The 11,741-nt window shown below is 45.5% G+C and overlaps 2 protein-coding genes across 3 annotated transcripts; one reads left to right on the top strand and one right to left on the bottom strand.

Annotated features, from left to right (window-relative positions):
- Positions 1 to 3,176: 3,176 nt before the first annotated feature.
- LOC119273372 (inactive poly [ADP-ribose] polymerase RCD1-like) lies at positions 3,177 to 7,841 on the top strand. 2 transcript variants are annotated; one of them, XM_037554552.1, is made up of 7 exons: positions 3,180 to 3,471; positions 4,654 to 5,942; positions 6,241 to 6,482; positions 6,603 to 6,688; positions 6,992 to 7,174; positions 7,276 to 7,371; positions 7,516 to 7,841. In XM_037554552.1, exons 2-7 carry the CDS (start codon positions 4,831 to 4,833, stop codon positions 7,573 to 7,575), a joined length of 1,779 nt encoding a protein of 592 aa, XP_037410449.1. In that variant the 5' UTR covers positions 3,180 to 3,471; positions 4,654 to 4,830; the 3' UTR covers positions 7,576 to 7,841. The 2 variants fall into 2 exon arrangements, with proteins under 2 accessions (XP_037410455.1, XP_037410449.1); XM_037554558.1 differs by lacking the exons at positions 7,276 to 7,371; positions 7,516 to 7,841 and having other exon boundaries at positions 3,177 to 3,471; positions 6,761 to 7,005.
- Positions 7,842 to 7,999: 158 nt separating this feature from the next.
- Positions 8,000 to 11,231, bottom strand: LOC119273389 (probable inactive shikimate kinase like 2, chloroplastic). The gene is made up of 8 exons (XM_037554565.1): positions 10,952 to 11,231; positions 9,632 to 9,822; positions 9,365 to 9,559; positions 9,117 to 9,178; positions 8,924 to 8,990; positions 8,728 to 8,846; positions 8,465 to 8,641; positions 8,000 to 8,249 (listed from the first exon to the last, which is right to left on the bottom strand). The coding sequence occupies exons 1-8, from the start codon at positions 11,174 to 11,176 to the stop codon at positions 8,146 to 8,148; spliced, it is 1,140 nt and encodes a 379-aa protein (XP_037410462.1). The 5' UTR covers positions 11,177 to 11,231; the 3' UTR covers positions 8,000 to 8,145.
- Positions 11,232 to 11,741: the final 510 nt, after the last annotated feature.

Below are 11,741 nucleotides of genomic sequence, written 5' to 3' on the forward strand. Positions count from 1 at the left end.
AGGAGTAACGGTGCTTGGATCGGTCGGATCGTGAAGACGTACGACTACATCAACCACGTTGTCAGAACACTTCTGCTGTCGGTCTACAAGGGTACGTAGATCACTCTCTCCCCTCTCGTTGCTATGCATCACCATGATCTTGCGTGTGCGTAGGATTTTTTTTGAAATTACTACGTTCCCCAACATTGTCCTCATACTGAACATCGCACTAATCTATTCTATCTAGTCATACAAGATGTTTGAAAGGAGTGGGAAGCTAGGGTTTCAATAATAAACCCGACCGCACCACCAATCCTTTTTGCAAAGATCATGAAGTTAAACACTCAATGTAAATCATGACTTAATGTAACCCATGCCTTCGGTTTTGACCCTCGTGTTTAAATCTTTTCATATACCTTGAGGCATGATAAATGGGTAGATTATAAGGTAGAGACTCAGAGAGAGCAATGTTAATAATAGAGCCAACAACTGGCTATAACTTGTTGCCATGTCATCTATAACCAACTTATAGCCAATAGTATAATAGTTAGCTATAAACATGTACCACTTGTCCCACGTCACAATCTCACGGGGTTTCTTCGAGGTCATGCTACATGTAGCTCTTAATCGAGATCAACTTCTCTTCTCTCTCATTTTCTCTCTAATCTAACTCAACATAAATATAGTATTTAAAATCTTATATCCTGCATACGTCACCTTATATAGTTGCTCTAACAAGCACAACCATTCGACGTCTTCGTAATGAACTTCCCCTTCATCCACTCAATGTTAGCCTATGATTTATCTCAACTGAGATTCACGTAGGAACAAGTTTCCCATGGTTGCCATCATTGAGGGCGTCGAATATGTAGCCCACAATGATGATAGCCATCACATAACAAAGTATGGATCATACCCCCCGGGTTAATATAATACAAGGAAAACTCAATCGGAATGGCCAAACACGTCGACAAACTTGGAAATCAAAAACGGAAATGGCCGAGAGGTTGTTGCATATGCAGATTTCATGTGGAAGGAAAGGGCACCACAATAGTGTAGTTCTTTCTAGTGTCTTGTAGCGAGGAACCATTGATGGACTTCCGACAGACTCGCAGGAGAGTCCTACCACACCAATACTTATGCCCACTATGCAATCAACATGATGAGACTATCGATCACCTGTTGTTGAGTTGTGCCTTTGTGAGACAGTTATGGTTCTGGATTTGGAGTGCTTTGGGTTGCTCGAATCAAATACCGACCATTGATGATACTCTCGTGGAATGGTGTGGCACGAGGACCTCTCACAGTCGTCCATTGCTATATTTTTTGGCAAATCTGGTCCCTTTAAGTGACTTGAGGCACATCTATCCCCTGGGAAAAACTAATTTGGAATCTGGCCCTTGGGTTCGGTGCCACATAGCATGGCACCAAAGTTGTACATGTGGGCGCCACACTAAACGATGCCGAGATGTACATGTGGGCGCCACACTAAACGACGCCGAGATGTACATGTTCGGTGCCATGCTACATGGAGCCAAGCAAATCTGGCTCCTAGGGTTTCCATGGGCCCATCTGGGGTCGGCGCCACATAGCATGGCGGCGAACATGGGGGCTAGATTCCAAATTAGTTTTATGCATGGGCAATATGTGCTTGAAGTCGCTCAGAGGGGCCAGATTTGTCAAAAATTACTCCATTGCGAGAGCTCATGACGATCATCACGCTCACCATGTGGGAGAATTGAAAACACCGAAATGCGGTGGTTTTTGATGGGGCCACTCCTTCAGTTCAAAATGCCATCTCAAATGTGGCCAAGGAGGGTAGAACTTGGAGTTTGAATGACCTACTTAAAGGAGATCTATCTTTCTTTTTTACAACGCTTGATAGGTGAGGTAGCGACAAGTAGTTGTGTACGGTTCTAGGGCATACCCCAGACACGTAAAATTCATTGTTGTAACGCTATGATGGTGGGCTCTTCACCCCTTTCTTCTACTCCCTCCTTCCTATATTGTTAGGCATATTAGTTTTAGCACGAAAAATAACGCAACAATCATCGTTAGTTGAGCCATCTTAGCGGGAAGCGTCCACGACTCAAAAAAAGAGGAGGAAGGCATGCACGATTTCTTGGAACCATCTCCAGAAAATTAGCGATACTCTATAACAACTCGAGAGAGGAAATCGACTGCATGCGTCTTACATACTGAGACTGCATGTAAAAGCTAATACGCCTAACAAAATGGGAAGAAGTGAGTATCAATTTATGACACACACTCGTGTGTATTCTAGAAAGAAAAAAATCATACAAGACGAAGAAGAAGCAACACTTTGAATTCGAAGCAGTTCATGCGCCCAAAGGCAACTAGAGCTCAACATAGTCAAGTATACTGACTCGATTAAGGTCTTATTGACCAACTAATTGTGTGAAAACTGCACCTCCAACGACGACGAGCTATAAGAAAATGACTCCAACATCTATATGCCACCACTTAGAGTCGCGAGTAAATTAAGGGTTAGCCTTTTCAAACGAGCCTCGTTTTCCCTTGTATGGCTGCCGATGACTGGGACGGAAATAGTCTTAGAAAGTACGCAGCCTCGACGAGAGCATATATTGTACTTAATTACATGTGGTTTATTATATACGAGTATATGTACGTGTATACATACGTCGGTTGATAGATAGTAGGTTCGTGAAACATGCAGTGCAATCGATGCAAAAAAAAAAAACATGCAGTGCAATTCCGGTGTGCCCAAGCCATAAGAAAATCAAATTGGAGGCCAACACGAAGTTCCATCAGGAGCACGTCACCCCGTACCACACACGAACGAACCCCAATAATGCACGCAACCGGTCCGGACGTCAAGAAAAACTACTGCCAGACGGCGAATATCCGGCATCACGGACGGACGGACGGCTGCGGGCGGGGCAGGGAACGTTGACCGCGGGTGTGAACCGTCCGATCGCTGGATGTCGGCATCACGGCGTCCCCATTTTGCTTACGGCCCAAGCAAAATCGTTCCGGCCACGCAACTTGGCATCCAAGTTTAGCGCGCCCAGCGCCACCGCCAGGCGGGCCCGACCCGCGGCGGGGCCCCGTGTGTCGGCCGCGGAGGCGGTGGGTGGAGCACAATAAGGGTCGCAAGTGGGCACGACAAAGGCGTGGACCCGCGTTATTTCTCCGCCCAATAATATTTCCCCCACCGCCGCACGGCTCCTCCACCCCGACCTTCCTCTCGCTTTCGCCCCCGCCCCCGCCCCCTTGCCGCCGCCGCCGCAGCGATTCTCCGAGCCGAGTCCTTGCTTTGACCAGCCGCGTCTCGCCGCCGGCCGGGGGAGCGTCTTCGGCGGGGTAGCTCCGGCAATCGATCGTAGCCGGGGGATAAAGTGGGCTCCGTAGGGGAGTCCTAGGGGGGGGTGACAGGGGGGTTAGATCGGGCAAGATGAACCGCTCAATATCCTCCGCCGTGACCCCTGCTGATGCTGCCGCTAACCCTAGGTAAGCGTCGGTCGGTGAATCCATCGATTCGGCTCGCCCCTTGCATGGATCTACGCGACCCGCCCGATTGTTAGGCCGTGTGTGATGATTTCATATCTCTATATGTTCGATCTGGTGAATATTCTTTTGTGAGAGTTAGGTAGGCTTTTTTGTTCGGTTTCGATCATCTGTGACACCGGGAAGCTGGTTGTTGACTGCTAAAGTTGTAGATTTAGGATTTACCAAGTGGATTCCGTGCACCCTTGACTCGCTAAATATTAAAAATTCCATCTTTGCTATGAATTTCGCGTTAGCTTATCTCCATCTTGTTTGTGTGGTGAGGAACTAGTTATTTTCATCACAACTTTGCTTGATTCAACTTGAGACATCATTTGCCTTTTACTTCATGTAATTTCCTGATTAGGCCAGCGCTTTCAAATAATATTTGGCTTACACAGCATATTTTCGCGCGCAGGTGAATACTCCCTCTGTAAACTAATATAAGAGCGTTTAGATACTAAACGCTCTTATATTAGTTTACAGAGGGAGTACATGATAGTTGTGCGTCATAATCGTAATTTCTGAGCCCTGTTATTAACGCAATAGATTTTTTTCAAGCCATATATCCTATGATTTTCTCATTAGGCCAGCTGTTTCAAATGTTTGGTCAACGAAGCGTTTTTCGCGCGCAGATGAATATATGTTTGTTTGGGGTGATAATTATAAATTTTGAGCCCAATTAATGCAGTAGGTTTTTTAAAGCCCTGTATCACGTGTTCTCCTGATTAGGCAAGCTGTTTCAAATATTTGGTTTACGAAGCATAATTTTTGCGCGCAAATGAATACATGATACTTCTGGGTGATAATTGTAATTTCTGAGCCCAATTAATGCAATAGCTGTCTCAAGCGCGCTATATATGACTGAACTCTTGTGCTCACACCCTTCAACAAATGGCGGTTTCTGCATGAGGACTATGGCAAATCAATAGATAATTCCATATTGAAGTATTTTCCTTTTTATTTTATTTTATCTAGTTCGTTGTTCGTCGTGCTAATGTAACATGATAGTTTTGGGGAATTTACTCGTATGTTTAGCTGCCGACAGAGTACTGAGATCTTTGATTTGCATATATTCTGTTTGCTTGATTTAAGATATTCTAGTTTTTTGTCCTTTTTCTTACAGGACCTATCTTCCCTTTTCAGGTTTCCTACTCTTTTGCCCTTATCTCACCCGACCGATATTCTTTTTCTCCTCATCGATATTGAAGTAGTCTATGCTCAGAGGTTCCTCCATTAGCTTAGTGTAAATATTAGACTTGTTGGGGTTTAGTTTGCTAGAAGGAATTAGTCTCTGCTTGGTGTTCATTTCTGCTTGCTACAATGGCTGCGATGAACGAAAAGGTGTTGGCTAAATGTGGACAGAATATAGTTAGCCTCAAGAGGAAGCGGGACAGCCCCGCTGCATATCATGCTGATGCCTGCCACACCTCTCAATCGCATCAGCATCCTACTGGAAACTCTGATATCAGGTTGTATGTTGGTGAAGATCGCAAGGCGAACATCGCGTGCCACTTCAACAAGCAGATTTTACAGAGCTATCAGAACTACATGACCAGTGCATCACCTAAGCGTATTCTGCTCCGCCAAAGTGGCAACTGGAAAGAATTTCCAGAAAAAATTGTCAAGCTGGCTCAAGTTGATTTCCGGACAAAGAAGACCATCACAGAAGTAGGATACCAGAACCAGCTATTTTTGCTGGACTTTGTCCACATGACATTCATTGACTCAAAGTCAGGTCTTCAGAGGCCAATCGCCTGGATTGATGACAATGGAAGGCGTTACTTCCCAGAAGTTCTTATTGAAGATCAGATAGTATATAGGAGGAAAGATTTTGGCAATGGAGATCATGTCTATGTTATAGCTGAGCCTAATGGGGCACGTCAAATAAATGACCAGTATGGAGCATCAGAGAGTTCCGCAGAAAGCTCAAACTTTGAGTCCAGTACTGAAGAGGTTTCCAGTGCTAAGAGAGTTAGAGCTGAGAAGAGTATCATCAGGAAAATAAATTGTGATCGTAGAGAAACTGTGGGAGAGAATGAACCACACACTTCGCTGCCTGCAGTCTTTAGTTGTCAACCACAGCAAGATAAGCTGGGCGGGCAATCACGTGCTCAAGGAACTACCTCTGTTGTGCAGAAGATGTTGCTGCAGGGAATGGGTACTGCTATTGGTTCCAAGGATATTATTGGAATCCACCGAACGCCATTCTTGAATAATTATAGAGAAGACCGCTATGATCTCTTCCAAAAGCAGGTAGAGATTACTAAATCTCAGCATGGTAATGCAAATGTGCGTTATGCTTGGCTTCCTTGCTCGAAAGCTGCTGTGGATGAAATGATGCTGAATGGCACCTTGCAAGTTAAAAAGCCCACTAGGTGTCCACCCTATGGAACTGGCGTACTCCTTGCACCAGCTAACTGCTCCATTAACTGGTATGTGCTCCTGTCTCGTATCATCTGCTGGCAAAAAACTTACTCTGAATGTTCTGAACATCTACTCCCCTCCATCTTTAAGAAGTATATTCACATCTGTCTTATTCTTGCCATATGTGTTTCCTTATTTGTAGATAAATAGTTTCTGGCACCATTTATTTACTTCCACTTACATGTTCACATGTTTTTCGTTGTCAACTTACCATTGTATTTTTTTGTCTATTATTTGTTTCTATTCTTTGACACTTCCTGTCCCTAACAATTGCAAAAATTCAATATTTTGTATTACTTTCTGCAGTGTGAATTACTCTGATGTTGATGAAAATGGCATCATCTATATGATGTTGTGCCGGGTTGTAATGGGGAACGTAGAAATAGTTCACCATGGATCTAAGCAGCACCAGCCTAGTAACGAGTATTTTGATAGCGGTGTAGATGACCTAAAAAACCCGCAGCATTACATTGTATGGGATATGAATCTGGATAGTCACATCTATTCTGAATTTGTAGTCACCATCAAATTGCCATCTAAAGCCAAAGGTAATTAATCGCAACTACTGTGTCATCATTTTAGAAATTTAATTTAATTTAGCTTTGTGCAGTTCATAACAAATGTCAATATAAGTTTTCTTACAAGTCAGCCTTCTCATTTTGTTTCAGATTCCCTCTTCACACAAGAAGATTGTCACGATTCATCTGATGCTTCACTGGTCTTGAGTCCAAGTTCGGCCGACAGTGTATCACAGGTGAGGTTCTTTACATTGGGAGTTGATAAAGATGGTACTGTCATACTAGAGTCAACTTCTGTTCTCATACAGACAAGTTCCACTGTTGGAGCAGCAGGAGCATTCAGTTATTCAGATTGCGTGTCTGACTCAACAATTGACCTGTGCTTCCATTATGAGATTATAACTTCGAGCTGATTGTAGTCTTAATGTTTGATAGAAATCTCCAAATATGATAAGTTTCCTGTTATTACCAATGTCATGTCAGTTATGTTGGGTGAGTCACAAAACACCAGTTGACACCGTTCTTCTGTGTGGAAACAGGACATGAATCTTGAGGCATCTCCAGCATTGGGTGGTCAGTATGAAGCCCCCATGTTAGGAGGATCAATGGCAAAAGCTCCAAGTACACCTTGGATGCCCTTTTCCATGTTATTTGCAGCTATTTCAACCAAACTTCCTCGCGAGAAAATGGACATGATCAATAACTGTTATGAAGAATTCAAGGTCTGCTATTAATCAGTTCTTGGTTGTTGTGTTCTCAATTGAAAACTGGCCTTCAGCTTCTTGTTGGAGCCTGAGTTGACTTGTGTTTGTGTTCATACCAGGCCAAGAAAATAAGCAGAATTGACCTAGTGAAGAGGCTGCGTCTCATAGTTGGTGACAGAATGCTGGTCTCCACAATAATTCGGCTCCAAGATAAGGTGCGGGCCTTCTCTCTTTTGAGGCGCTGTTAGCTCCTGATTCATTGTCTGCCCGTTTTAACACACAACTTTGTGCTCCTAGGGCACTATAGTATAGCAACATTTAGTTAATCTAAGTATAAGCTTGTGTTTTTCTTTTAACAGTTGCCTCCGATGGTGAAGCGGGAAGCAGCAAATGCTCCAGTCAAGGCACGAGGTCAGTGACCATGGTGGATTGGAGGAAGGAACTGGTCGGCTTGTTATCATGAGTTGGAAGGAATGTAGTCTTCTGAGTTTATATGCGTCTGTCTGTGAATCTGCCGCTCTGTCTGTCTGTCTGTTTTAGTAGCTGCAAAGAGGAAACTGTCCGAGTATACTTGTGAACCTAAGATGGTTTCAAGGGAGAAGGCTCCTTGTTTACCCTCCTAGTTTGGTTTTTGTCCAATCAACATTGAGTTTAGTCAATAAATCGTCATTTTCTGTTAATTTTCTAACTTATGTGTTTATTCACGCCTTTCTGTCGCCTTCATCTCCGGTATGACGCAAAGGGATGCCTGCTCGACGGCCTATTAAGGAGGCCCGCATGATGGGGCGCTCTCTCAGTGGTAGAGAGGGTGCTCCTGATTATGGCGTCTGTTGGCAGGTGAAATAGAGAATGTTGGCATTTCAGCCTTTCTTCTATAAAAGAGAATCCAGTAGCGAATAAGAGTACGGCTGTATGAGGCTATGCTCTGTGTACATCCCTAAGCAATGAATGGAGTCTTGAAAAAGAAAAGAAAAATGCTTGAAGCTGGACTAGATGTTGGTGGGCGGGGCATCTGATTGGGGATCCCAGCCGGGTGGCTCGATGTTGGGCCAGTCCCCTCGACAGCCTAGCCTGATGTAAAGGCTCTTCTTCCCTGCCATTCCAACACTGATGTCAATTTTCTTGCAGATTGAAATGGAATGTAAGGCGCTGTTCTGTTTGGTATCGCTCTGCTCCACAACTCCGGGAGCGGAGTTGGCGAAGTTGCAGTTCAAAATGATGGAGTTGCAGTTTCCCTGCTCTGTAGATTCCGGGAGTGGGTGATTACCGAACAGGGCCTAAACGTAGCACGAGGCGGCTGGTGTTTACCTGCTAGCTTCTTGTCTGCCAAGGTGAGCTGCTTCAAGGCAACAAGGCAGCCCTGTGCCACAGCTCGCGTGTACTCCGGGTCCCATCCACCCAGCTTCACCACCACATCCGCCTTGGCATAAGCCACGCTCCCAGTGCTAACGCTTCTCCGGGCTTCCTCTTTGGCAGAGGCTTCATCTGCACCCACCCCAGCACAGCATAGCAGCAGGTCAGCAAGGAAGAACCAAACAATCATCAACCAAACGAAAGGCTTCCTTACTCACCACCGGCATCGGACACCGACAACCACACTGTGAACCCGGAATGAAGATACTGCCATTTGTCGAACCTGCTCGCCGCTCCTTGCTTGCCACCTAGAGTTGCTACCACGGTACGGACATGGCTGCAACACACAATTTTAGCATGGCAAGTGATCAACCAAAGCAAGCAAAGAAGCTCCAAAGAAAAAGGAAACCCGACCTGCTGAGGCTTTCTAGGACAACACACTCCGCTTCAGCTACGGAGTCCGCTCCTTCTGAGGCCGCCCCTACAGGTAATTACATGTAGTTAACTCACTGCGGTGGCAATGATCTATGCTCTATTGCACGAATATGTATTTTAGCACCGAAATGACGTACAGGTATTTTTTTTTTTGAAATGAGAAATGACGTACAGGTATCAACAGACTTTTGAGTGGCACTCTCTAGCAGCTCACTTGTGCAAACTGGAAGATACCTGCAAACGCGCAGCAAAACACATTTCAGGGGCCTTATCTGCCATAGAATTAACAACTTATCATAGTACATTGTGGCAGCAAATCTCAGAGTAGGACATGCATCTATATATTGGTTAAAACAGCGCAGCAGAAACAAGGATGCAATTGGTTAAGTAGTTTCTATAACAGGACGGCAATGCACTCACCCGATGCCCTCAGCAATCTCTTTAGCGACCGCCTCGTTGATGTCCGTGGAGTCGCCAACTATGTGGACGCTAATCCCTGTCAACAACTGCGTGATCCCAGCAGTGAGAGATTTCCAGGATTCATCAATGTCGGGCCATTTCAGCTCTTGCTCGACTTTCTTCAGATTCACCACCAACTGATCCTCATCGATGAACCTGTAACAGTGCAACGAGTCAACAGATGAATCCTCACAGGCAAGAGTCCGCTACTGAGCTAGCAATACATACCATATCGTCTCAGAAGACTTAACCCTGTCGAACAGCGTGCCGACATTCATCAAAGTCCTCAGTGTTCCGTCAGACTTGGCTCTGATGAGCAGGGACATGTCATCGACGTCAACAAAAACATCTCTTGAACTCTCAATGCCAAGCTTTCCAATGTCCAGCCTGAGCTCCACCTCTCCGTTTGTATCGGTAAACTATATGGACACAGATAACCTCAGCTGATTATTTTCAACGACATGACAAGCTCCAGATTTTCCAACATTGTGTCGTGTCTAAAAGATGGAGCGGATTCACAGAAGGTAAGTTTTCAGCACATTAACCAAAAAAAATATCCATCTGTGATGCGGCTCATAGGAGCTTCCAGAGAACTAGACACACATATATGGTTCAGGAATATTTAGTTAACTACTGAACTACGCTACATGAAGCATGAAAGACATCTCATAGCATGTCATCTCCCAGACAAGATTTTTTTTTTGAAAAAGGTGTGTATTATATTAATTAATCAACTTAGGTTCATTACAATCATCATCGACCAGTCGCAACACGCAGGCCGGGACTGAGTCGATCAACACACACTCACACCACTCCTACCATAACTAGTGAGAGCATGGGCAACCGTAATGCCATTTCTAGGAATCTTAGCAATAGTAAAATCAGGGAGTTGGGCCAGCAAACTCACTTTCCCTGATCAAGATGCCAATGGGAGATCTATTTAATTCCTTAGAAGAAAGTTGTTGAATGACATTCTCAATAACTACTGGGCGGTCTATGAGCTGCATGGTCCCAATGGAAGTATTATAGGGGCGTTCTGTTCACGATTAACATGTCAGCACAGACAGAGAATGTAAAATGTAATAGGGTCTGTCTAGGGCACATCAAAAATGTGTTATTTGTTTATTTGGAATTGCCTTGTGTAGACGCGTTTCATGGGGTATGCAGGACTGCATAATGGGGGAACCAGCAAACTGGAAGATGATACTACCGCAGATCGAAGAACAGCTTAGAAACCAAATGCATATGCTTTGGGTTTTCTGAATAATCCCCTCGCGTTCTTCTTTTATCCTATGAAGAATAACATGGTTGATTGTGAAATCATGTGCACACTGAAGTAGTAGTAGTAGCAAGGTGTTGCCAAGGTAGGAATTCCAAGATTTCTATCGTGTGTCGGTAATGGTATGGTACCGTGAGATGACAGAATTGGGGAAAAGGGATAAGTAAGCTCTATGAGCAGCGGGCGTCTGTGCACAAGCAGATAAGGTAAGAAAAATGAAGTGCACAAGCAGAAGCAGGAACAAAGGAAAGACAGCGGCGGTAGCTTGCCTCGTAGTCGTGCGCTGCGGCCGGGGACGCCGACAGGGAGGTCCGGGGGAGGAGGCGGAGGCGGCTCGCCGGCGGGGAGGCGGCAAGGAGAGAGCGACGCCAAGCTGGCCGAGGAAGAGGAAGGCCTGGAGCACGGGAGTAGGTTGCGATGTGCTGGCTGGGGTTTGCAGGGAAGGAGGAGGAGCAGCAGGTGGCGGTGGCTGCAATGGACATGGCCGCCATCATTCTAGCATGAGCGCACACTTGTGTGTGTCCGTGTTTATGAGGCGAGGACTGCCTTAGCTATATTCATTTTTGACTTAGGATCTCCAGTCATTTGGCCCTCAGCGCACCCGGTAAAGGGCTTTGCGCGTTTGCGCCGGCTGTTTTTTGGGTATGGGGAATCAATTTTCAGCCACGTCCCCGGATTTCGGCCCCTAAACGCACAGAAATTCAGAGTTCTTTTTTTTCCACTACCAAAAAACGCACAAGTTCGACGATCACCATGCCACAGGTCGACGATCATCGTGTCACAGGATCGTGTCACAGGTCGGCAGTCGAACATAGCCAAAGTCTGGCGATCAAAAGAGTAGGAACCATAGACATGGAACTCAAACGACAGGCTCATCTATCGTAGGGCTGGGAAAGGTCCGCGGCGTCGGCGTTGTGGGCACAGCTGCAGTGCTCGGCGTTGACGTAGGCGTGGGCGTAGTGGCAGTGGTTGTCGGTGTCAAAACCGGCAGATCTCGGGTAAGGGGTTCCGAACTGTGCGTCTAAGGATCGAAAGTAACAGGAGACAGGAAACACGATG

Source organism: Triticum dicoccoides, chromosome 1A, assembly GCF_002162155.2.
Source record: "Triticum dicoccoides isolate Atlit2015 ecotype Zavitan chromosome 1A, WEW_v2.0, whole genome shotgun sequence".
Classification (NCBI taxonomy): Eukaryota; Viridiplantae; Streptophyta; class Magnoliopsida; order Poales; family Poaceae; genus Triticum; species Triticum dicoccoides.